Genomic DNA, 25913 nt, shown 5'->3' on the forward strand with positions numbered 1-25913 from the left:
TATTTTTTTATATATATATATATATATATATATATATATATATATATATATATATATAGGGAAACATTCCACGTGGGAAAAATATAACTAAAAACAAAGATGATGTGACTTACCAAACGAAAGTGCTGGCAGGTCGATAGACACACAAACATACACACGAAATTCAAGCTTTCGCAACAAACTGTTGCTTCATCAGGAAAGAGGGAAGGAGAGGGAAATACGAAAGGATGTGGGTTTTAAGGGAGAGGGTAAGGAGTCATTCCGATCCCGGGAGCGGAAAGACTTACCTTGGGGGAAAAAAGGACAGGTATACACTCACACACACACACACACACACACACATCCATCCGCACATACACAGACACAAGCAGACATAATATATATATTCCACTTTTCATTGTTAGTCTGTATATGTGAAATGGCTAATATATGTTGCAGTTGATGGAGCAAACACTGCAGGAATTATTACGAGCTGAAGATGAGATACGCTACACATGGCGAGATAAAGACCATGAAGCAGCTGAATTAGACAGGGAATTATGTGACCAGCAAGCTAAGTTGATACGTGCCGAAGAACAATTGCATCGACAACAAAGACTAATACGTGGGTCCACAAGACGCTCCATTGAGGAGGTAAACATTGTCATTTAATAACCACAGTGGTCATCTTACAATTAAAACACTATCTATTTGTTGCAAAGTAAGTGCTCTATTTTCTAACAAATGTTTTTGATTCTAATGTAGTTAGCTTTTCCTAACTGACCCTAAGATTACTCTGTGGACCTTGCTGATTGGCAGTGACTTCATTTATATGTTAATCCTCTATAATATAAGAAGTATGAAGCCTTCTCTACTTTTTATTTAACGGAAGACCAATTTATAATGTAGAATTCACAATTTAACATTGTTGTTGTTTTCCAAAATAGGGGTGGGTGATGAGATGAAATGTTAAACAAAATCAGCTCTGATCAAGCGCTATTGTCATCAGTGGCAGAACAACAAGTGGTAAGTGGGGAACTGCCAGTGCTCGAATAGTCAGGATACTGACATATTATGGCAGAGCACAAAGACGAGAATTCAGTTGAGTTCAGTGAATTGTGTTTCTATGGGAAAGAAAATGTATATTTAATGTAGAGAGGACATGTGGTCAGTTTTGGTCTTGTTGAAGCAACCATCGGTGCGTTTTCCTGAAATGATTTAGGTTAATGATGGAAGACCTAAATCACGATGATCAGACAGAGCACGGACCTTCATATTCTCAAATCTGAGGTCAGGACCCAAACAAATGAATTAGTTCATTCAGTTATATCTAATGTAAAATTATCTTATGTTTGTTCTTACTCGGAACAATTTAGCTTAAATGGCATGGAAAATATTTATACACTGTTCATTTAGTCTCTCCACACTATACACTTCTTCCCATATTTGAAATATATGAGAAAGGAGAAACAATGCATTACCACAAGAGAACAATCATGAGCAGCAGTATTGCAATAAAGACATGTATTCAACTCCCAACATTATACGGTGAACCTTGTTTTCACTAATCAGGTTTCTGTATTGTTTAGGTATTCACCTTACATCCTACGATTAGTTTCAATGGATGCAAGTGCTTCTTTATGAACGATGCAATGGTTTCACACTAAATTTGGAGTTTAGTTTTGTAAAAGAGTCTGTAATCCTCCAAAGCAGCAGAACATCAAATGATCACTGTCAGTACAAACATCAGTGCACTTTGTCCATTCTTAATTATTTTTAAATATGAGTATATTCAGTATATCAACTAAGTCTTCAACATTTGTCCATGCAGTGATACATTTACAAAGGCTAAGTTATTCCACATTGTAGCTACTATCAAGAAACCACACATAATAAATTAAGTGTGCCTCCTCATTAATGTCAATTGCATTACTGAGCTTTTAGTTTTTCAGTTAATTGTATACTGTTATCCTCTGCTATGAGCTGATTCTGCAAATGGTGGTATGTTAGATGAAAGATACATTCAAAAGTGAATACCCACTGATTCACCGGTAATAATATTCACAAAATCCATATAAACTGGTAGTTGTTCTGTAATGTTGCAGGACTTCTTACATTTTGCAACTCCGTATGCAACTTAGAGTGATGCTGTGTTAGCACACACAATTAAGTATACAAAGAATAACCAAACTATTTTATGAGAACACCAGTCATAAGTTCCATACAAAGTCCATGTACATAGCTAGGCTGAGTCCAAACAAATAACTAGCATCCAGAGAGTGGAATCGAGTGAACACACGAACGAACCATAATGGAACGAGATAGAGAGCCTCCACTCCGGGATTATAATAGATGTTTTGCTAGTCCAAATTGCGATGTGGTGCTGTCATCGGCTGTGTGTGGTGAACTTGATGCAATGCTGATGTTGCTGTTTGACCGTGTTGTTGCCTGGTAGCAGACCCCTGCCACTAGGTGCCAGTGAAGTAATCAGCCTGCGATACACTGGTGCAGTAGGTGTGGTAACATGAGGTTACCACAGTCCTCTCCCCTTGATGGGGTGACTGTGTCCCTCCCCTGCAGCAAAGGAATGGTGTGCAGCACCCATGAAACTGATGTCCAGAGCACTGTTGATGAGTGCCCTCAGCAGACCCAGAGGTCCCCCCTTGGCTAGAAATGATCCTGGCTGTGATGGCTTCACCACAGATCCACAGATGGATGCCCGCTGGTGTGACGCCAGTTGAAGGGGAGTGCCGGTGCCAGAGCTGAATCTATGGGGATGCCAGGGACTGGGGGGGGGGGGGGGGGGGGAGCAGGAACTGACTGGTATGTTACCTGCTGATCATCCAATGCTGTTAGTCATTGCTGAAGCTCATCTACATCCAATCTAGTCCCTGATGCTCGTGTGGAAGGCTAGAAGAAATGAGGAGCAAGAGTGTGTCTGGTGGAGGAGGTAAAGGGAGAAACAGAGAAGCAAGTTCCAGGGATTGTGCAGAAGGAGAGGACAAGGAGCTCTGGAGGGAAGAAGAACCAAATGTTGAGTGTGAGGGCAGAAGGGCATGGTCCCTCACCTGTGGGAGGAGTTGGTTTTGATGGCAGGTCACCAGTCTCTCCTCCATGTGCAGCGTGAAAATTCTCCAACCTTACTGGCCATGGAAGACCTCTGGGATCCAGTGCTCATGGTGATCAAAAGCTTGAAACCAGATGGGGATCCCTGATGTGTATCTGGGTGATGGAAGCACCTGAGGTGGGTGCGAGGCGTGCAGCAGGAGGTGCAGAACCATGTGCTGGTGGCACCTGTGCAGCAGTTCTGCCAGGCTCCTCTCACCGTTAGATATGGACTTGGAAGAAATGAGAAAGTGTGCTAGCATATCTTCTGCCAGGGCCATTGACAATATACTTCTTCATTTCCATCTTGAAAGTTTGTTCAAGGCACTCTGCATCACTGTTCAACTGAGGGTGGAATGGGGCACCTTTACTTGGTGGATATCATATTGTGCACAAAAATCTTGGAAAGTCTGTGAGATAAAATCTGAAACATATATTAGTCATTTCACATATACAGACTAACAACGAAAAGCAGAATTGGTGCCTGTATTGTCTACATCAGTGTGATCAAAGTTTAAGGAAATTATGAGCAGATGCACCATACAACTAACAACAGAATTTTTTTCAAGTACTATATATGTGAATAAAGTAGAAAGAAACATTCCACATGGGAAAAATGTATTAAAAAACAAAGATTCTGTGACTTACCAAACGGGAAAGCGCTGGTAGATAGAGACAATAAAAAAACACACAAACACACACACAAAATTTCAAGCTTTCGCAACCCAAGGTTGCTTCATCAGGAAAGAGGGAAGGAGCGGGAAAGACAAAAGGATATGGGTTTTAAGGGAGAGGGTAAGGAGTCATTCCAATCCCGGGAGTGGAAAGACTTACCTTAGGGGGAAAAAAGGACAGGTAAACACTTGCCCACACACACACACATATCCACCCACACATATACAGACACAAGCAGACATATGTCTGGCTTGTGTTTGTGTATGTGTGGATGGATATGTGTGTGTGTGTGTGTGTGTGTGTGTGTGTGTGTGTGTGTGTGTGTGTGTGTGTGCGAGTGTATACCTGTCCTTTTTTCCCCCTAAGGTAAGTCTTTCCGCTTCCGGGATTGGAATGACTCCTTACCCTCTCCCTTAAAACCCACATCTGTTCGTCTTTCCCTCTCCTTCCCTCTTTCCTGACGAAGCAACCGTTGGTTGCGAAAACTTGAATTTTGTGTGTATGTTTGTGTGTCTATCGACATGCCAGCGCTTTTGTTTGGTAAGTCACATCATCTTTGTTTTTAGATATATTTTTCCCACGTGTAATGTTTCCCTCTGTTATATTCATATCATTAATTTGAACCCAACAATTACGTTTGTTATTGTCACTGTTGCATTTCGAAATCTTTTCTGTCATCTTACTTCCTCTTTCTCTTTTTGTTTTTGCAAGTAGTTTCACTTTGTATTCACCTTCTCCTTTTTACCGTAATCTACCATACAATTTTATCCCGCCTATATATACTCAATAATACATAACCCCACTTCCAAACCATAACCAAAAAAATATTTTTTTCCGCTTTCAAAACTACCGCTGCTATAAAATCCACCGTTTCCAGTTCACAAACAGTTCCTTTCACCTATTAAACAACCATTTCGGCTAGTTCTAATAACTTTTGCTTTATTTCCATTTCCGTTTTTCCCACATCACTGATCATTTTTAGCCGCTTCCCACAGGTTTTAACGTCATTATTTCTTCGTCAGACAATTGTTAGCCTCATTTTCATAATCTGCCACCACAAAACCACTCCTTTTAATTCATTTACACGCAGTTTTTTCGAAATTTTCCCAAATTTCTCCACCCTTTAACGTGTTTAGGCGGCAGCACAACCACCTAACCTTTGTGCACATCGTTGTTTACCAACCCAAGTTCACCACAGGATCAACATAGCTCAGCTTTAACAAACACTTTTTCGACTTTTTTCACACCAGATCTCCAGTTGCTTTCTAGTTCACCTTTATCTCTCCCCATATATTTTTATTTTCATTTTTATTTCAGCCTCATGTTACACTTTCCACCTTCTAATACCATGTCACCCTCACAACATCCCCACAACGACCCCATTAAGTTTTATTTACATTCCCTCTGCAAACATGCCTTTGCCCTAGCCAGATTACACTCCCATATTTTATTTACTCAGGCTTGTCTGACATTTGGCATTACCCCCAAAGGCCTCACACTTAAAGTTCCCATCTCTGGCTGTAACCCTTCTTTCTATCAGTCCCTATACCAGTTCCAAACTGAACAATCCATTGCCCTCACCCACCTAATCCTTCACCTACACATCAACTCAGCCAATGAACACACCCGTCAACGCCTATCCTTAATAAACGTCCTAAATCTTTCCTCTCCCACATCCACACCGGCTGTTCAGAGCATCCTCCTACAGGCCAGCCGCAAATTAGAAGAGCATGCCACCCTCCACCTCAAAAAACTATCCAATCTCCTGGTTTCCCACCTCCGGAAAGGCAACTCACTCACCCTTCACAACCTTTCCAGCAAACCTCAACCTCCTCTCATTGCACACAGACCCAGTCTCTCCCATCTACTCAATCTCCCACTTCCAGCTCCATTCCCCCCAAAACCTCAAAATTCTAATCAATACAATCTGGAACCACAACACTCTAATTCAGTAGTTAACCTTTCCTCCAAACCTCTCTCCCAATCTGAAACCTCTGTCCTATCCAAAGGCCTCACCTTCAGCCCTACTCCCAGATTCAACCAAACAGTCCTCGTCAAAGATTTACTGTCCTACACTCGTACTCTCTGTGATGTTGGTTTAGCATAATGGATAGAGTGATGTTGGTATAGCGTAATGAATAGAGTGATGTTGGTTTAGCGTAATGAATAGAGTGATGTTGGTTTAGCGTAATGAATAGTGATGTTGGTTTAGCGTAATGAATAGCGGCTTGTGTCTGTGTATGTGCGGATGGATGTGTGTGTGTGTGTGTGCAAGTGTATACCTGTCCTTTTTTCCCCCTAAGGTAAGTCTTTCTGCTCCCGGGACTGGAATGACTCCTTACACTCTCCCTTAAAACCCACATCCTTTCATCTTTCCCTCTCCTTCCCTCTTTCCTGACGAAGCAACCGTTTGTTGCGAAAGCTTGAATTTTGTGTGTATGGTTGTGTTTGTTTGTGTGTCTATCGACATGCCAGCACTTTCGTTTGGTAAGTCACATCATCTTTGTTTTTAGATATATTTTTCCCACGTGGAATGTTTCTGTTATAACCTTTAATCACCAATAATTGTGTGGATATTCAAACACACTCACTTAGAAACAATAGCTGGTTGCATGATAACAACTCAGTATCTCTCATTCGACTGCCATGCCGTGACATGCGGCCGGCGCCGTTCGTAGCTAGGTGGCACTCCCGCGCTCAGCCGAGTTGCGGAGCGCCTCTATCGCCGTTTGCGTGTACTGTCGTGGTGGCACTGTTAAATGTCATGGCACTGTCACAACACTTTTCCCCCCTTGGAAAAAAAAACACTCACTCCGTTGGAGACATGGACAGTGCGGAGACATCCGTGGCCTCTTGTGAGCCCCCAGAAGATCCCGCAGAGAGACACAAGAGTATGCTCGAAAATGTCCAGGACGGAAGCTTGCGCGTGGAACGCGCCTCCTGAACGAGATGATGGGGAAAAACTCCGGAGCAGCATCCATAGGTGTCGTGGACCTGGGGGTGTGCCCCAGCGAGATGGGTCCCGGAGAAGGCGGCGTCGCGACTGGGGCCGGTTCCGGCGTACTCGGAAGCGGTAGTGACATCGGCTGCATCAACACTTACGGTAGATCGGCAGCAGCGACAGGACTGGCTTCTCGGGCTGGTGGAGGCGAAGGAAGGGGCGTTGGCACCGGCGTGGCCACCACTCGTGGGCGCATCTGGTCATAATGGCGAACAACCGTGCCGTCGTCCATACGTATTTCACAAAGCCGGCGGCCGCGAAGAGCCTTGACCACCCCTGGAATCCATTTAGGGCGAGATCCATACCCTCATGCCCACACGTCGGCGCCCACTGAGTATTTTCCCTCACTAGGGGACACAGCACAAGGCCTGACAGGGTGAAGAAGGTGCAGTAGAGTGCGCGGTTGGCGGCCATGCAAGAGTTCAGCAGGGCTGCGATCACCCAGAGGCGTGAAGTGTTAAGAACTCAGAAATTGCAGCAGAGCGTCATCTGTGGAAAAATCACTAAGGAATTTTTTCATCTGCCTTTGAAAGTGCGGACAAGGCGCTCGACCTCCCCATTCGATTGCGGATGGAAGGGCGGTGCTGTAACATGATGAATCCCTTGTACAGTACAAAAATCATGGAAGGCCTGCGAAGAGAACTGAGGGCCATTGTCCGTGACGATCGTGGATGGAAGACCATCTAGCACAAAGATTTTGGACAAAGCCAGCGTCGTCGCCGCAGTGGTGGATGACGGACATCGAACAACAAACAAAAACTTCGAGAAGGCGTCAATCAACAGTAGCCAATAAGTACCGAGGAAGGGGCCGGCAAAGTCAGCGTGCACCCGTTCCCATGGCTGCGCCGGATCAGGCCACGGAGAGGGAATTGTACGAGGTGCAGCTAGTTGTTGAGCACACTGACCACACGCAGCAACCATGTGGGCGATGTCCGAATCAATACCGGGCCAATAAATGTGCCTGCGGGCCAGGGACTTAGTCCGAGAAATCCCCCAATGGCCTTCATGCAACAGTTTGAGAACATCTTTGCAAAGAGAGGCTTGCACCACGACCCGTGGAGATGGGCCATCCGTGGCCAGAAGAACAACACTATCACGAACAGACAGACGAAGGCGCAAGGCATGGTAGTTCCGAAGGGGATCCGATGCCTGGCCCTTGGTCCTGTCCGGCCAACCCCGTTGAACAAAACCGATCACCTGACACAGGACCGGGTTCCGCGCAGTAGCCGACGCGACCTGCGAACCTGTAAGTGGAAAACCCTCAACCGCACGACGTTCTTCCTCGTCAATGTGGAAACAGAGTAGTTTATCACGATCGAAAACCGGGTTGGGGCCCATCGGCAATCGCGACAATGCGTCAGCGTTGGCGTGCTGGGCCGTGGGGTGACAGTGAATCTCATAGTGAAAACGAGACAAGTATAAGGCCCAACGTTGCAGGCGGTGAGCTGCCTTATCCGGAAGCGACGCCGATGGGCTGAACAGAGAGACCAGTGGCTTGTGGTCGGTGATGAGGTGAAACCTAGAACCACATGAAAAAACACTGAACTTTTTTAGAGCATAAATGATAGCAAGCACCTCCTTTTCAATTTGAGAGTAACGCCGTTGCGCATCGTTGAGGGTCTTGGAAGCATAGGCAATGGGTCGTTCCAACCCATCCTCATACCGATGGGCGAGAACAGCCCCTAGGCCATACTGTGACGCGTCAGTCGCCAGAACCAAGTGCTGACCCGGACGGAATGTGGCAAGACAAGGCGCCGACTGCAAATGAGCCTTCAGGCGGACAAAAGCCTGCTCACACTCGTCAGACCAACAGAAAAGGACGTTTTTGCGTAACAACTGATGCAGAGGATGAGCTACCGCCGCCACGAATGGAATGAATTTGTGATAATAAGCAATCTTGCCTAGAAACGCCTGAAGTTCTTTGACTGTAGATGGCCGGGGTAGAGTGTTAATGGCCGCAACGTGCTGACATAGAGGACGTATACCCTCACGGGACAAGTGGAAACCAAGATACACAATGGAGGGTTGGAAGAACTGTGACTTGTCCAGATTGCACTTCAACCCAGCCGAATGCAAAACCCGAAACAGTGAATGCAAATTGCGAAGGTGCTCCTCAGTGGAGGCCCCCATGACAACAATGTCATCCAGATAGTTGATGCAGCCGGGAACGGAAGCCGTGAGCTGTTCCAAAAACCACTGAAAAATGGCCGGCGCACTAGCGACGCCAAATGGTAACCGCTGGTACTGATACAACCCACAAGGAGTGTTGATGACGAGAAATTCCTTGGAAGAAGCATCCAACGGCAACTGATGGTACGCCTCCGATAAGTCAAGTTTGGAAAAGAACTGGCCCCCAGCGAGCTTGGTACATAACTCCTCAGGACAGGGAAGAGGATAAGTGTTAATGAGGCTCTGAGCGTTGACGGTGACTTTAAAATCACCACACAATCGCAGACTCCCGTTGGGTTTAGAAACCACTGCGATTGGTGATGCCCATTCGCTGGAGGTAACAGGAAGGAGAATCCCTGAAGCTGTTAGCCTGTCTATCTCAGCCTTGGCAGGTGCACGCAACCCCACCGGAATAGGGCGTGCCCGGAAAAACTTACGGCGAGCTGTAGGTTTAAGAGTAATGTGGGCTTCAAAATCCTTGGCACGACCCAGACCAGCAGAGAACACGGACGAAAATTCAGAACACAATCCATCCAGCTGTTGATGCGGAATATCCTCAGATATGAGGTGCACATCATCATCAATGGAAAACCCGAACAACTGGAAAGCATCATAACCAAACAGGTTTTCAGTGCCCACATGATCCACCACATAAAACGTGAGGGGCCTAACAACAGACTTGTAGGCAGTGGAAGCATCAAACTGGCCAATGATAGGAATTTTCTGTTTATTATAAGTTCTCAGATTTCGCGTAACTGGAGACAAGGGAGGGGAGCCCAACTCCAAATACGTGCGAGAATTAATGAGAGTTACTGCAGAGCCAGTGACCAGTTGCATGCGAATGTCTTTATCCAGAACATGAACAGTAACAAACAACTTATTTGTTTGAGAAAGCACACAGTTAACATCCATGTCCGATGCCTCGTCCTCGTCGACGGGAACTGTAGGGGACTGACACACGGAAGCAGTGTGGCCTTTTTTCCTACATGAATTACACGTGGCCCAACGTTTTGGACACGCGGCCCTGTCATGCTGTATGAAACAACGTGGACAAGAAGGAAGTGCGGAACGAACCTGCTTCTGTGGTTGCTGTTTTCACTGCGAGCGCTGCGGCCCAACATGACGTTGTTTACGCGAGTGACCGCCGCCACATCTTCGTTCTCCTGTGAAACAGGCAAATTGTCCATATTGAAAGTTGACTGTACAGTGCCTACATCACACCACGTGTCTATTTGCGCGCCAGCTGTGTGAGACACTTCAAAGGATTGAGTGATGCTTAGAACTTCTGACAACGACGGGTTTGGCAGTTGTAGGGCATGTTGCCGAATTTCTTTATCAGGAGCAAGCCGTAGAATAGCATCCCTAACCATTGAATCAGCATAAGACTCATGATGAGTGTCCGTGACAAACTGACATTTCCTACTCAGACCGTGTAGTTCCGCTGCCCAAGCCCGGTAAGATTGATGGGGCTGTTTCCGACACCGGTAGAACGCCACGCGGGCGGCAACGACGTGGGTGTTTTTGCGGTAATAGTTAGACAATAAGTCACACATTTCTTGGGAGGCAGGTTCCCGCAGAGGGGCTAACTGAGATAGTAGCTGATAGACCCGTGGGGAAATCCAAGGTAGAAATAACGACTTACACATAGGAGCGTCGACAACGCCGAAAGCCAAGAAGTGTTGCCGCAAATGCTTCTCATAATCCTCCCAGTCTTCAGCGGCCTCGTCGTAAGGAGGGAATGGAGGCGGAGAAGAGTAAGACAGACGATGAGAAAGTGACGTCGACAACGCCTGAATAGCAGCCGTCAGCTCTGTTTGTTGTTCAATGAGCACTTGCATAAGCTGTTCCATGTCTGCTCCGTCACGAACACACAAATCCACAACGCAGTGAAAATATCCGACCTCGTTGCCAAAAAGTGTTATAACCTTTAATCACCAATAATTGCGGAAAGGATGTGGGTTTTACAGGAGAAGATAAGGAGTCATTCCAATCCCGGGAGCGGAAAGACTAACCTTAGGGGGAAAAAGGGACAGGTATACACTCGCACACACACACACATATCCATATCCATCCGCACATATACAGACACAAGCAGACATATGTAAAGGCAAAGAGTTTGGGCAGAGATGTCAGTCGAGGCGGAAGTACAGAGGCAAAGATGTTGTTGAGTGACAAGTGATGTGCGAGGGGCGGCAACTTGAAATTAGCGGAGGTTGAGGCCTGGTGGGTAACAGGAAGAGAGGATATATTAAAGGGCAAGTTCCCATCTCCGGAGTTCTGATGGGTTGGTGTCAGTGGGAAGTATCCAGATAACCCGGACGGTGTAACACTGTGCCAAGATGTGCTGGCCGTGCACCAAGGCATGTTTAGCCACAGGGTGATCCTCATTACCAACAAACACTGTCTGCCTGTGTCCGTTCATGCGAATGGACAGTTTGTTGCTGGTGATTCCCACATAGAAGGCTTCACAGTGTAGGCAGGTCAGTTGGTAAATCACGTGGGTGCTTTCACACGTGGCTCTGCCTTTGATCATGTACACGTTCCGGGTTACAGGACTGGAGTAGCTGGTGGTGGGATGGTGCATGGGACAGGTTTTACAGCAGGAGCGGTTACAAGGGTAGGAGCCAGAGGGTAGGGAAGGTGGTTTGGGGATTTCATAGTGATGAACCAAGAGGTTACGAAGGTTAGGTGGACGGCAGAAAGACACTCTTGGTGGAGTGGGGAGGATTTCATGAAGGATGGATCCCATTTCAGGGCAGGATTTGAGGAAGTCGTATCCCTGCTGGAGAGCCACATTCAGAGTCTGATCCAGTCCCAGAAAGTATCCTGTCACAAGTCAGACACTTTTGGGGTTCTTCTGTGGGAGGTTCTGGGTTTGAGGGGCAAACGAATCTGCCCCAGTCCTGAATCCCTGAACTATTACACCAACAACCTGAAAACAGCTTCCACATCCCGCAACTACCATCCCGACCTGGTACAGAAGCAAATAACCAGCGCCACTTCCTCATCCCCTCAAACCTTGTTTCATCAATACGATATCAAGGAAATTATTTTCTACATTCAGCTAGCTAAGACATTTTTATGGTGGCTGTGGAATATTTATTTTTTTAGTGCTCTTTATGTTCTCATGAATCAGACTGATGTAGCAATTAGACAATGACATCAGTACCATTAGCTCTGTGGTTGACTGCATAATGTAAGAACTTTCAATAATGTGTGGCTCTCCTGCTTCTTACTATATTTGTGTTTTCTATGTTTTTGTTTACAGAAAGACATAAAAACACGAGAACTACAGGAACAGAATATGAGTGCACTGCAACAACTAGCTGAACTTGTAGCACGACATGTGGAGACTGGTCCTGTTGTCAGTCGCTATCTAGTTGAGAAAGGTCTTGAGTTGCCTATTACAGCACGTACCCAGTCTTCTCGCTCACTTGCAGCAACATCTGTCTCCTCTGTTGATGAAAAAAGTGACAAGTGTGATGTTTCAACACCTAGCAGTGACCGCTCCTCGCGCACTCCCACAAGCCCATCTGTTGTCACTCTTGACCTACCAGGTACGTTACTAATATTTCTAATGCAGTACCCTGAATTTTTTAAATAATGCATCTAAATATTAAAATATAAATTTAATGCTCTTATCTTTTCTATTTTCATCAATATTCATGTTATCCCCTTCAAAGTTATCGCCCTCAGATACAATACACTTGTGCCAACGCTTCTTCCAATTCTTGAAGCACTTCTCATAAGCACTTTTTGATACTTCCAGTGATGCAGCTTTTATTTCCTCAATCATTGAAAGTCTTCGTCCTTTCATAGGTCTCTTCAGTTTTGGGAACAGGAAAAAGTCACAGGGGGCCAAATCTGGTGAAAATGGTGGCTGAAGCATGATTGTAGTATTGTTTTTGGCCAAAAAATCTCTTACAAGCAACAATGAATGAGCAGGTGAAGTGTTGTGATGCAAAAGCTATGAATTGTTTTTCCACATTTCCAGATGTCTTTTGCATATTGCTTCTCGCAAACTGCGCGTAACATCAAGGTAATACTCCTTAATGACCATATGACCTTGAGACAAAAATTCATGATGCACTACACCACGGTAATTGAAAAAAAAAAAAAAAAAAAAAAAAAAACAGTGAGCAAAACTGTGACATTTAATTGGACGTGGTGTGCTTTTTTCAGTCTTGGCTCTCCAGAGTGCTTCCATTGGGACCATTGGGCTTTGGTTTTGATGTTATGACCGTAAACAATGTTTCGTCACCAGTTGTGAGCGTTTTGAGCAAATCAGGATCATCATTGATGTCTTTCAGGAACTCCTGAGCAATGCTCATGCTGCGGTCCTTCTGATAAATATTGAAAAGTTTTGGAACAAACTTCACTGACATACGTCTCCTGCCGATAAAATTGCATGACATGAGCCAACCAATATGCCAACATCCTCAGCAACTTCCCTTATGGTAATTCGATGATTTTCCAAAACAATTTTCTTCACAGCTTCGACATTATCATCTTTTGTTGATATGGGCAGGATCATCCAGAGCAAGGTTCATCATTGGCATCTTCTCAGCCATCTTGGAAGAGCTTGTACCACTTGTAAACATTTCTTTTACTTAAAGCAGACTCGTCGTTTGCAACTGTTAACATTTCAAGTGTTATAGAGCACTTTATTCCATTTTTCACATAAAATTTTATGCAAATTATTTGCTCCTTTTTTTTATAATAATCAAAAGGCGTGGAGCACACTAAAACACATCTAACCTTTCTGTCTGTCTAAAACAAATGAAGTATGCAGTATGCTTGAAAATGTGAACATATGTTCAGGACATGTGTACCAATATAACAAAAAAACAGACTGATAATCAAATGTACGTTGCCCATGCAGTTTGAAAAGTTGCCTTACTTTTTGAACAGCCATCGTATTATGTCGGGTGAATCTTTTTTAGGTGGTCCCAACCAATATTTGTTAACTCATGCAAAGCTGTAGATACTAGAGTGAAGAAAAGACACCATATACTTCAATGCTTGTGCAGACCCTGAATCACTTTTTATGTTGAAAGTATCTACGTCTTCTGCCAGATGTTGGGTTATGCTGTACCTCTGATCATGATGCACATTTATTTAAGATAAATGAGATATTGCCTTACAACGTAGATATTACTCAGGGTAAATCAGTTATAATAAATCCAGAACAAATGTTTTTAAGAATAGTTTACAAGAGATGATCTGGGATGAATTTATAATGAACCAAAAGCTGCCATAAAATTTAATGTATTCCATGATAAATTCATGTCATTATTTTTAAAGCTAATCTGAAAGGACATTAAACAGCCATGTAAAAACCCATTGATCATCAGAAGGATTAAAGTATCTTGTAAAAGGCAAAGGGAATTGTTTGTGTTGACAGTAACAATTAAAGATCCAGCAGTGGTTGCAGACTACAAAAGCTACTGAAAACTACAAAAAAATTTACTAAAACATAAAGGAATATGCACATTATGTCCAACAACAGAGTTAAGGCTATATAAAAGGCAGTCAAATGAGAGACAGGACAACTGGCCAGAGAACATGATAACTATTGGCTTAGATGGAAGGGCTATAACTGATAAGTCACAGGTAACAACTGTGTTTAATTATCGTTTCTTACATCACCTAAAACTTCCAGGCTAAGAGGCCATAGTTGATGTAAAAAAAAGTTTTATCCATCAACCATGCCCTGTAACCCAGAATTATTAAGTGATGTCAGTATCAACCATGAAAGCTGACATTGTATGATCATTCATTTCTTAAATATATATGGGGAAAACAGTTCAAGAGAAAAAGTACAGCAGTATGGTGAAAAAGTAACTCATAAAATTCAAACAATGGAAAATCCAGGATGGAATGTAACAATACGAGAGAAGGAAAGTTGCCACTCACCATATAGCGGAGATGCTGAGCCGCGATAGCTTTCGGCCATTAAGGCCTTTGTCAGCAGTAGACACACATACACACACGCACACTCACGCAAGTGCAACTAGCACACACATCTGCAGTCTCAGAGAGCTAAAACTACATAAAATTCAGTCGTATGAATAGATCATCAACTTCTCCCTTTGAAATTATATTCGATTTTGCAAGGTTACCTCATAAGCCTGTGTACTGTAAGAAAGAAAACAAGGTGTATAATGTTTTCAGATGATCAGCTGTGGAGGAGCCTGTGACAACATCTAGATAGTTAATGCAACCTGGGACAGGCATAGCCAATTACTCCAAAAATCATTGGCAAATAGCAGGGGCACTGGCCACACCAAAAGGAAGGCACAAATATTGATAAAGACAGAAAGGAGTATCCAAAACCAGAACTGGCCAAGACTCTTTGTCCATAGGAACCTGCAGATACACTTCAGACAAATAGTACTGGCCACCTGATGTTTTCACCAACAGTTCCTCCTGGAGTGGGAGAAGATATGTATGCACGATTGACTGCGCATTGATAGTAGTACTCAAGTCACATTGACAGTAGTTCTCAAGTTGCCACAGAGGTGAAGTTACCCCAACTACTTCTGAACTACAACCATCAGATGACCATTCACTAGCAATAATAGGTTGCACCACCAGTAGAGATGGAAGTCTGTCCAATTCTGCTTTCACTTGATCTTGCAGGACAATAGGAATAGGAAGCACATGACAAAAATGAGGCTGAGCCATGGATTTCAAAGAAATATGAGCAGAAAGATTCGTAGCATACCCTATACCTTGTGAAAACAAGTCCAAAAACTCCTCACATACTGTTACCATTTGAGAACATGGTACCTGATTGGACACAAGGTGAACTGTGTTGGTGACAGAAAATCCAAAGGCCTGAAATGCATCCATCCCGAACAAGTTCTCAACACCAGTGTCAGCAACCACCAAAAATGTAACTGAATGAACCACTGACTTGTAAAAGGCAGATACTGCAAATTGTCCCAACACCACAATGTTCTGTTTGTTATAACTGACCACCTTCTGTTTGATCAGTGTCAATCGGAGTGAGCCTAAAGTCACATAGGTTTGAGGATTCAATAACGTTGCTACAGCACCTGTGTCAACCTGTAGCCAGAGCACTTAGTGAAAAACACTTAACTCGATAAACTACTTTGGAGAAATCACAAACCTTGGTGTCACACAGTTTACATCCACATTCATATCCTGAGCAACCTTTGGTGAATGACACATGGAGGCAACATGGCCTTAATTTTGTCAAGCATTCCAAGCAACCCAGTGCTTAGGGCATGCCAAACGTTCATGCTTGCACAAAATGCAAAGGACAAGATGGAAACAGAAAACACTGATGCTCGCACTGTGGTGGTCACAGCTACCTGGGCCAGCGTTGGTCTGCTCAACACTAGGCCTGCATGTTTGCTGCTGCCACTACTGCTTCCTTATGCAAGCTGTCTGCCATCCTAAGGAGCACATCTTACGACACTACTGCCACATTGCCACACACTACAATTTGCTCACCCATCACCCAAGAAACTTCAGAAGATTGTGCTAGTTGCAAAACTTCTGCCATTCAGGGGGTATTCACAGAGTAAAACCTTCTGGCATACTTCCTTGTCTGGAGCTAAATTGATATTTTTTCCGCCGCACACCATAGAGTCTGCATAAGAGCCATTATGCTCATCAGTAATGAATGGACACTTGCAGCTAAGGCCATGAAGTTTGGCTGCCCAGGTCCTGTATGACTGGTTTGATTTCTTGCACCATCTGTTGAATTCAACAAGCACCTCTATCACATGCATTCATTTGTGATGGTAGTTAGGCAATAAACTGCACATGTGATCAAAAGCAAGTGCTGCCAGTTCTTGTAAAGGGGCAAGCTGACACAGTAATTGATACACCTTAGGTGGAATCCACGAGAGAATAAGGCTTTGCACAAATTGGAGTCTGTCACACAAAAAGGCAAAAAATGCTGTCGAGTCTTTTTTTGTAAGCTTCTCAATCCTTGGCTGAATTATCATATGGAGAAAAAGTGAGTGGATAGACTGGTCACTGCCAAAGTAAGCTGTTCAATCAGGGATGGTAGCACAACATCCATAAAGACTAAACCAGATGAAATGGCACTTAAAGACTGCACACATGGAAACCATTCCAAACTCATCACCAGTCATGTAGTAACCATGTAATACGAGAAACCAATCCAAATAACACAAATATGGCTTTATTCATAAAACTCTGAACAATAACGGAAATAATGCTCTCATAACTCTATATGTGACAAGGCAAAAGAATCACTAAGAAGGTGCAACATAAGTGATACACAGAACAACTGGTGTGAGCAGTAAAAATTAAAAGAATATAGTGAGTGTGAGTCAGCACTGCTCTGTGCATGTATAGGCATGAGTCACCAGTAGACAGTGCGATGGAGATGGTACCACGTGCATGCTTCCTACAGGTGGCCCCTAGTGTCTGTGCTGATCTCATATATCTTGCACACCAGGTGGAATAATCCACAGGATCTCAGTCATTCTGAGGAACTGTTGTCTACTACAGGGAGTTTGTTTCCTCTTAGGTCTTTCAGTGCTCTGTCATATTTTTCTCATTGTATCGTATCTCCCATCTCATCTTTATCTTCTTCTTCTTCCCTTTCTATAATATTGGCCTCAAGTTTGTTCTCCCTATATATATCCTCTACACAATCCTTCCATGTTTCAGCTTCTTCTTTACTTAATATGGGCTTGCCATCTGAGCTCTTGATATTCATATGGTTGTTGCTGTTTTCTCTAAAGATCTCTTTAAATTTCCTATGCTTCTATCTTCCCTCCTAATTAGGCATTCTTTTACAGCATTGGATTTGTCATCTAGCTATTCCTGCTTAGCAATTTTGCATTTTCTTTCAGTCTCATTTTTTAGACATGAGTATTCTCTTCTGCTTGCTCTGAGTGTTGCATTTTCATATTTTCTTCTTTCATCCGCTAAATGAAGTATCTTCTGTGTTATCCAAGAATTTCTATTAGGCATTGTCTTTTTGCTTATGTGTTCCACCATAGTGTTCCCTATTTCATCTCTCAAAGTTACTCTTTCATTTTTTTTTTCGCTGTTTGAGTCCAATGCTTCATAATGCCTCCACTGAAACTTTCGGCAGTCCATGGTACCTTCAGTTTATCCCTGTCTCTTCTCCTTAATTTCCTACCTTTTTGCAATTTCTTCAGTTTTAGTCTGTATAGCATAATCATTATGGTATGTTGAGAGTCCACATCTTCCCCTGGAAATGATGTCCAATTTAAAATTTGATTTCAGAATCCCTGTCTAACCATTACACAATCAGTTTGAAACATTCCAGTGTCCCCAGGTTTCTTCCACATATATAACATAAATTCATGGTTCTTAAACCAAGTGCTAGTGATGATTGAACTATACGCTGTACAAATTCCTGCCAGGCAGTTTCCTTTTTCATTCCTTTTCCCCAGCCCCCCCATGGGGCTCACAGCTCTTTCATGAGCTCGTATGTGCCACACATGTGGTCCCAAACTATTGCGGCCGTTTCTTCCTTTCTGGGATTCATTCCCTTCCCCATGCTCCTCTCTCCCTGTCCTCGCTCCTTCCCCTCTGGCCCCTCCTTCCCCTCTCTTGGTTTCCTTGCTTACATTGGTCATTGGTCTGGATGTCCTCCTGGTTTCTGGTATTCCTCTTGCAATTTCTCCCCCCCCCCCCCCCCACCCACCCCACCCCACCTGCATGCTGGCATTTTTGGTCCCCCTTATGGGCTTGATCTCCTACTTTAAATTTTACCTCTGTAGTGTGAGCCAACTGGAGAAGAATGTGTGGCCTTACAGCCTCTTTCACCTTTTACTCGACACAATTGTCCTCTTAAGGCTACGTAGCCAGCACGATAGCAAGTTTGTGTGGTAGAATCTTTATGTACCCTTCTTGGTTGAGCCACCTGACAAAACAGGGATGACACTTCTGATACCTGATCTGCTGCCTTGTCATGTATGCCTAGGAGTGGTTGTCTGTCATTCTTGAGCATCAGAACTCCCAGCAATGGCCGCCGTAGCAGACAGCCCGTGTTGTTGCTGGGTGGCACCCATGAGCAGAACCCCTGATCAGAGTGAATGATATCAGATTTTGCGTACAAAATGCATAAAGCTCCAAAAAACTGGCCATTCTTCTATGGTCATCTTCTTATTTGGAAATGGATCTCTTAATGTTGCTTCTTGGGACCCTGCAGTCTTCTCTTCCCTGTCTGCCCTGGGGAAAGAGGGCAAGTCTTGTCAGCTTGAGGTGAAACCCTGTCCCAATTACCTGGTCTGCTCTGGAACTGATGGGGACACTTTCACCACCACAGAGCTGTTATTTTTCATAGAAATTATTGAAGACAAGTTTAGCAAAGTGGATTCTCTGGTAAAATGATGTCGGATATATTGTCAATCAAAACTTCTTCTGTCGCACAATCTGCAGCCATGTTGGCCACATCCCTGTGTCCATTATGCCACACCAGTCTTTGAATATAGTTCAAGGTTAATTTTTCATAGGGACCTCATTCTTCAAACTGATGAGGAATTCCGGACCAACCTGGCACAGTGGGGCGTTCATTTTGTTCGGGGTGCTCAGAAAGGCCATAAGGACAATCACATTGATATTGGTGTCTTCATCCTGGCATTTGAGGAGGATACCTTCTCAGAGAAGGTCAAGATTACGGTTTATCAATGTGACATTGAGTCTCCCATGATGTGTTTTCAGTGTTTGTGTTTCGGGCAAATGTTTTCGTGCTGACCTGCAGACCATCTATGTGTTGCATGTGGACGCACCCTTGATGAGGAGATCTCCTGTATTCTGCCACCCACGTGTGTTAATTGCCATGGCCATCATTCTCCAGGTTTGCCAGAATGCTCAGTTTGAAGGAAAACAAAATGCAGGAGTATAAGCTTGTTACTTTATCCTACACTGAGGCTCATCAAAAATGTGACTATCTTCACCCTGTGTCTATGACATCTACCTTTACCTCTGTACTGTCCTTTCCCCTTCCTCCTCCTCCTGCCTCCTCCTCATTCAAGTCCCATACCCCTCTCCTTTCCCCCTCCTCTGTGGTCCCCCCCTCTCTAGATGTCGTCTCTCAAACCAGCCAGAGAAGTGTTACCCTTCTTTGACCTCTGCCTGTGATGGGGCCCCCCTTCCAGAAACCCAACCCCCTAGTGTCTTTCAGACTGGCGGCCTACTGTCTCTTGTTGACTGAGGGGCGCGCAGCCTGTGCAACCCAAGGTCACCAGCTCTCTCTCTCTCTCTCTCTCTCTCTCTCTCTCTCTCTCTCTCTCTCTCTCTCTCTCTCTCTCTCCCCCCCCCCCTCTCTCCCTCTCCCTCTCCCTCTCCCCCCCCCCCTCTCCCTCTCCATACCGGACCTCGTTGAAATCTGCTCTTTTCTCCAGGCCCTAGCCTTCTCGATATATGAAGGAGAAGAAGAAGAAAAGAAGAAGAAGAAGAAGAAGAAGAAATGTAAATCCTGGGACAAAGCCTGTCTGCTGAGCTAGAGGTGCCACTCCCCCTTCACAATCCAAGCCTGACGTCTTGTTAATAGATGTCGCCCAATCCTTATTGGTGATGGATGGTGACCCAGTGGCATAACTGGGTTCAGCCTGTTTGCCTCCTCTTTGGATCCCTGTTTTCTGCTCATTCAATGGAATCGTAATCAATACTACTATCACCTTCCATTACAGTCTCTTATTTCCCTTGTGGGGCATTGCTTTTTCACCTAGTCGATAGCTGCTGCTTTTCCTATGTTTTTTCTGGTCTTTTGTGCCATTTTGTTCCCTCTTTTCTTGTGTGTTTTTCCCCTGGTGTGGTCCTCACTGTGTGACAACCGTGTTGTGGTGTGAGGTCAGTATTGGCCGGCTGCAGCACCAATGCTCTGTCACTCATAGTGTGTTTGGGCATCCCCTGCTCTTGCCCATCCTCATCTTCCCCCTCCTCCCCCCACACCCCACTGTCCTGTTCTTTACTACTCCTGCTGCCCCAACATTCCTAATGCTTCTCTGTTTCTAATTACATGCCAATAATAACTTTCCAAAGACCTTACATCAGAATTTATATTAATTTAAGAAACAACTTCCAATTACTTGTAACAATTCAAAGACTTTATGTATCAGTATTAACTGAAAAAATAACTTTCCAAACAACTGCATTATGCTAACATAATTTCTCAAGTTATAAGGTATAGATTGTAAACCTAATTAATGCCTTTTTGGGCATTCTGTAAATTAAATATGCAGGTTTCTTTTGTTTTAATTGTGAATTTGGGGGGAGGGGGGGGGGGCACACATTCACCCACCATTAATGGTGCATAAGCACTTGCAAACTCAACTGCTAATGAGCCACTCACAAGCCTATTGCTCACTAGGGAATGGCTCACAAGCCACGTGGTGTGAGCCACCTCCAGTCACTTTTCCTGGGAAGCACAAAATGGTGCTCAAGCTCAATGAGAGCAGCACTGTTGGATGCTCATAGATGTTGCTGATAGAACGTTCAGGTAAGGTTTGCTGTTTCAGTTTTTTACTCTGAGGGGCTTATGAGCTGCACATAAGATTGGTTTTTGGTATTGTATGTGCACTTGCAATAAGTTTCCCTACTTGAAAGCATATTGTACCATCATTGGTTGCTTTGAAGAACATGTGCTATAGATGACTACGAAGTCTTTCACGATGGAGTCCTTGCATAAAAAGTTCTCGGTTTACTTGCCACGTCAAATTTGGATAAAAACCCAAGCTTTTGATGACTACCTCCATCATCTTCATCAGGGATAAAACTGACTGTCGTGGACCGGTGAGGCTTCCGCTTTTATAAGCAGTGGATGGCTTCTCATTGGCTGGATGACATCACTATGTCCATAGATTTTGTTTGCGCACTTTATCCAGCCTTGCTTGCAGTGCCTTCCATCACAGCAGGTGGAGAACTGCGAGGAATGTAAGAAGTCTGCCTCTGCGCTCTTTCTTTATCAACTGCGCACTTCCATGCATTGCTTGGTGCATATCCGGAGTCTCTGTTGAAATGTTTTTCACATAGTCTAATTTCAACTGCTTCCCTGATGACAGTTTGAAGCGTGAGCAAGTATTCTTGTTTCATCAAATAGAGTTAGTTGTGCTAACAGCCGACATAGGGAATGCCACAGTTATCCTCAATGCTACCGAAAGTGTCCCTATTATTGGAAGATACCACGTACCGGATTCTTAAACGGGATCCCACAGCAGCACTTAACAGGAAGACAGGGGAGCTACTGAAGAACTCTGGCCTCCCAGAAGAACTAGTCAAGAATCTACAACCAAGAGCACTGAGGCCACCTAGGTTATACGGTCTACCCAAGGTCCATAAGTATGGGGTCCCATTAAGACCTATTGTTACTGCTATTGGGTCTCCTACAAATCGGTTGGCAAAATACTTAACCAAAGTATTAGCACCTATAGTAGTCTGCCACTGTAGCCATCATATTAATAACTCAAAAATGTTTGTTGACATCATAAAGCAGTTGAGGATGGGTCTGAATGACATGATCTGCCTAGACATGGTCTCTTCGTTTACAAAGGTACCGGTGGAAGATACGTTAAAACTGTTGGCTGCTCATTTCTCTCCTGAAATACTGAAGTTATTTCGACACACGTTGATGCCCACCTACTTATTGTATGGTGGAAAATATTATGAAATGCCTGATGGAACAGCCATGGGTTCACCAATGTCACCAGCCATAGCTAACTTTTTCATGGAGGATTTCGAAGAACGAGCACTGAACAGTGCTCCCTTACGTCCATCCTGCTTCTCCAGGTATCTTGATGACACATTTTTAATCTGGCCACATGGCAATGAGGCACTGCAGCAGTTTGTTGATCATTTGAATGGTATACACCAGAACATAAGATTTACAATGGAGGTGGAGGAGGCTGGGAAGTTACCCTTCTTAGATGTGCTGGTGGAGCGAAAATCGGATGGACATCTTGGACATTCTGTGCACAGAAAACCGACATATGCAGATTTATATCTAAACGCACGTAGTTTCCACCATCCAGCTCAGAAGAGAGCTATGGTGAATACCTTGGTACACAGAGCAAGGACTACTTTGGACAAGGATCATCTTGGTTCCGAGATTAACCATCTGACAATGGTACTCAGAAAAAAATGGATAGTCTGATCATGATATCAGAGCTACTCTGGCGAATAAACCTAGGAAGGACACTGTTCGAACAGATCAAGAGGACCAACACATCGCGCGGCTACCATTCTGTGGTGCAACGACCAGCAAGTTCGGTAGAGTCCTGAGCCAGCAGGGAATCAGATCAGACCAGTCTTCCAGTCACCCAGGAGATTAAGGAAATGTTGCGACCTGTGAAAGATAATCTCGGCCTGAGAGTACCAGGAATTTACAGCATTCCTTGCGAGTGTGGCAAAAATTATGTGGGCCAGTCTATAAGAACTGTTGCTGATCACTGTGTGGAACATAAGTGTCATCTGAAATACAGGTATCTAGAAAAATCTGTGGTGGCTGAGCACAGTTTCTTAAATAAACATAAGATTCTATTCAATGAAACAAGAAAACTTGCTCACGCTTCAAACTATTGGGACTCTGTCATCAGGGAAGCAGTTGAAATTAGACTATGTGAAAATAATTTCAACAGAGACTCCGGATATGTACTCAGCAATGCATGGAAGTGTGCAGCTGATATAGAAAGAGCGCTGAGGGAGACTTCTTACATTCCTCGCAGTTCTCTGCCTGTTGTGATGGATGGCGCTGCAAGCAACACTGGATAAAACGCGCAAAACAAAGTCGATGGACATAGAGGCCACCACCTCCGTACACGCCATTTTCACCGTGACATCATCCAGCCAATGAGAAGTTATCCACTGCTTATAAAAGCGGAAGCCTCATTGGTCCACGACAGTCAGTTTTACCCCTGACAAAGATGACGGATGTAGTCATCGAAAGCTCAGGATTTTTTCCAAGTTTGAAGTGGCAAGTAAACCGAGAACTTTTTATGTATGTGTTATAGATACCAGTTTTGACTATCAACAACGATGAGTTCAGGGTGGAATAACAGTAATATTATGAAAGGGTAGATTGCTGCTCACCACGTAGAAGGGGTATTGAGTTGTAGATTGGTGAAAAGACAGCTATACATTTAAGCTTTGGGATAAAAATGTTCTACTTCAGGAATGGAAAACATTCACATAAGCACAACTCCCACACACATGACCACTGTCTCCAGCCACAGTTTTGTCTCTGTTGTTAGTTACTGTGCCATCTGACAGATGAAATGTAGTGCTTACCCAAAGTAAGTTTCTGTTTAGTTTTCTTTATACACTTATTGTTTCTCTTAATAAATTTTAGTTGTCTCTTCACAAGAAACATATTAGAGATATTTACAAATACTTTTATTTAATTTACTGTTGTCTCTCCTTGCCTCCTCCCCCCACCCCTCTATCACTATCTGGCAGAGCTCCTTTTGCTGGAGATTACAGTAATGCTAGCAATAATTCAAACATGACTACATTGACAGTAATACTGAGGATGTTATGTATCTTTAGCAACATTTGTTGATTTAGGAACAACTGCTAAATTCTTGAAATAAAACCATCTTTCAGATGTATGCAAACATAAGTGATATTTTCATCGGTGAGTATGTTGCACATACATTTTATACTGTTTATATGATTGTTGACTTTGAAATATAATGATACTCTCCAGAAATACACATTATGTAAAGTGACAATACATACAATACACAAACATTAAATCTCCTATAATTTTTTAGTAACATGAAGCGTGTTCCAAGGTGGCACCATAACAATATTTATCATTTTAAGATTGGTACAAGAGATATACACTGCCCTTTGTATGCAATGTGGAATATATACCTTGCTTAATCACATCATAAAATAAGAGAAAGACCCATAGACTGTTTTACTTGTCTTGTAAAGTGTACCAAGTGAGTTGCAATTGCATTACAAATCTCTTTTAAAGCTTAAATTTCTATATTATTAAGTTTTTCCAGTAATTGTGATTTAGACCTAACGTATTTTAATGAACACCATTAGTAGCAGATCACTTCACCACAGTAGTTCCCAATTTTGTGCATTATGATTTATTTATTTATTTTTGTTTATTTATTTTCAGTCCAGAGATTGGAACGGACACCCAGATCCTCAACACAACAAAAGAGGCACAAGAAGTTCTCTCACTAAACTTGAGGAGAAGTTTCCGATAATGATAGTAATTTTTTTAGTGTAATTTTCTGTTAAACAACTCTCCTTCAATTTCAGTGTTTTCCATACATAAGTTCATAAGTATTAGAAGTTACAATTTTGGAAAAATTTAAAGTACTGTTACATTATCTGATTGGCTTATGCTCTATATTACACTAATAATGGAAGCCCCTTATCCTTATGAATATGTCATGTTATTACACAGGACAGCTATTTTCATATAAATTGATCATTTGTTCCGCACAGAAACTCTCAGAAAATGTCTATTTTTAACTTATTAGTTATAAATTATGAATCATGTCTGTCACATTATATATCTTTTAATGAATAGTATTCTGCAAGACATCAAGTTGTAACCATCATTGTCTATATTTATAAAAATATGCCAAAATTTCTAATGAAGTTTATCAGAATATTTTTCAAATATTACAGTATATCATGCAAATGTAATCCTGACAGTCCTTCAAATTCTCCATTACAGTCCATACATATTACAAGAACACGTGTGTGTGTGTGTGTGTGTGTGTGTGTGTGTGTGTGTGTGTGTGTGTGTTTTCTCCACATCGCCTCCTAAACCAGTGAACCGAGTTCAACCAGACTTGGTACACATATCTCTTACTGTTAGGCAACAGTCGCTGTGGGGCTGAGAGCCACCTACCTATCATAGTTCAGGAGACATGACATCAGAAACAGTGAGATACATGAAAAGCATCCGCATCATGCATGACACTTAACTGATTACTTCTGTACTACTAACTGTATTCCTAACAATATTCACTAT

At 43.3% G+C, this 25913-nt stretch overlaps 1 protein-coding gene across 3 annotated transcripts in view; it reads left to right on the forward strand.

The window, feature by feature from the left end:
• LOC124594228 (coiled-coil domain-containing protein 39) overlaps window positions 1–25477 on the forward strand; it is a 481265-nt gene extending 455788 nt beyond the window's left edge. For all 3 annotated transcript variants that reach the window (XM_047132594.1, XM_047132593.1, XM_047132592.1), the window contains 3 exons: window positions 439–633; window positions 12198–12486; window positions 25044–25477. In XM_047132594.1, the coding sequence (XP_046988550.1) occupies window positions 439–633; window positions 12198–12486; window positions 25044–25111 (552 nt within the window). In that variant the 3' untranslated portion in view covers window positions 25112–25477. The remainder of the gene's footprint in view (window positions 1–438; window positions 634–12197; window positions 12487–25043) is intronic.
• The last annotated feature ends 436 nt before the right edge of the window (window positions 25478–25913 follow it).

This window comes from Schistocerca americana, chromosome 2 (genome assembly GCF_021461395.2).
Source record: "Schistocerca americana isolate TAMUIC-IGC-003095 chromosome 2, iqSchAmer2.1, whole genome shotgun sequence".
NCBI lineage: Eukaryota > Metazoa > Arthropoda > Insecta > Orthoptera > Acrididae > Schistocerca > Schistocerca americana.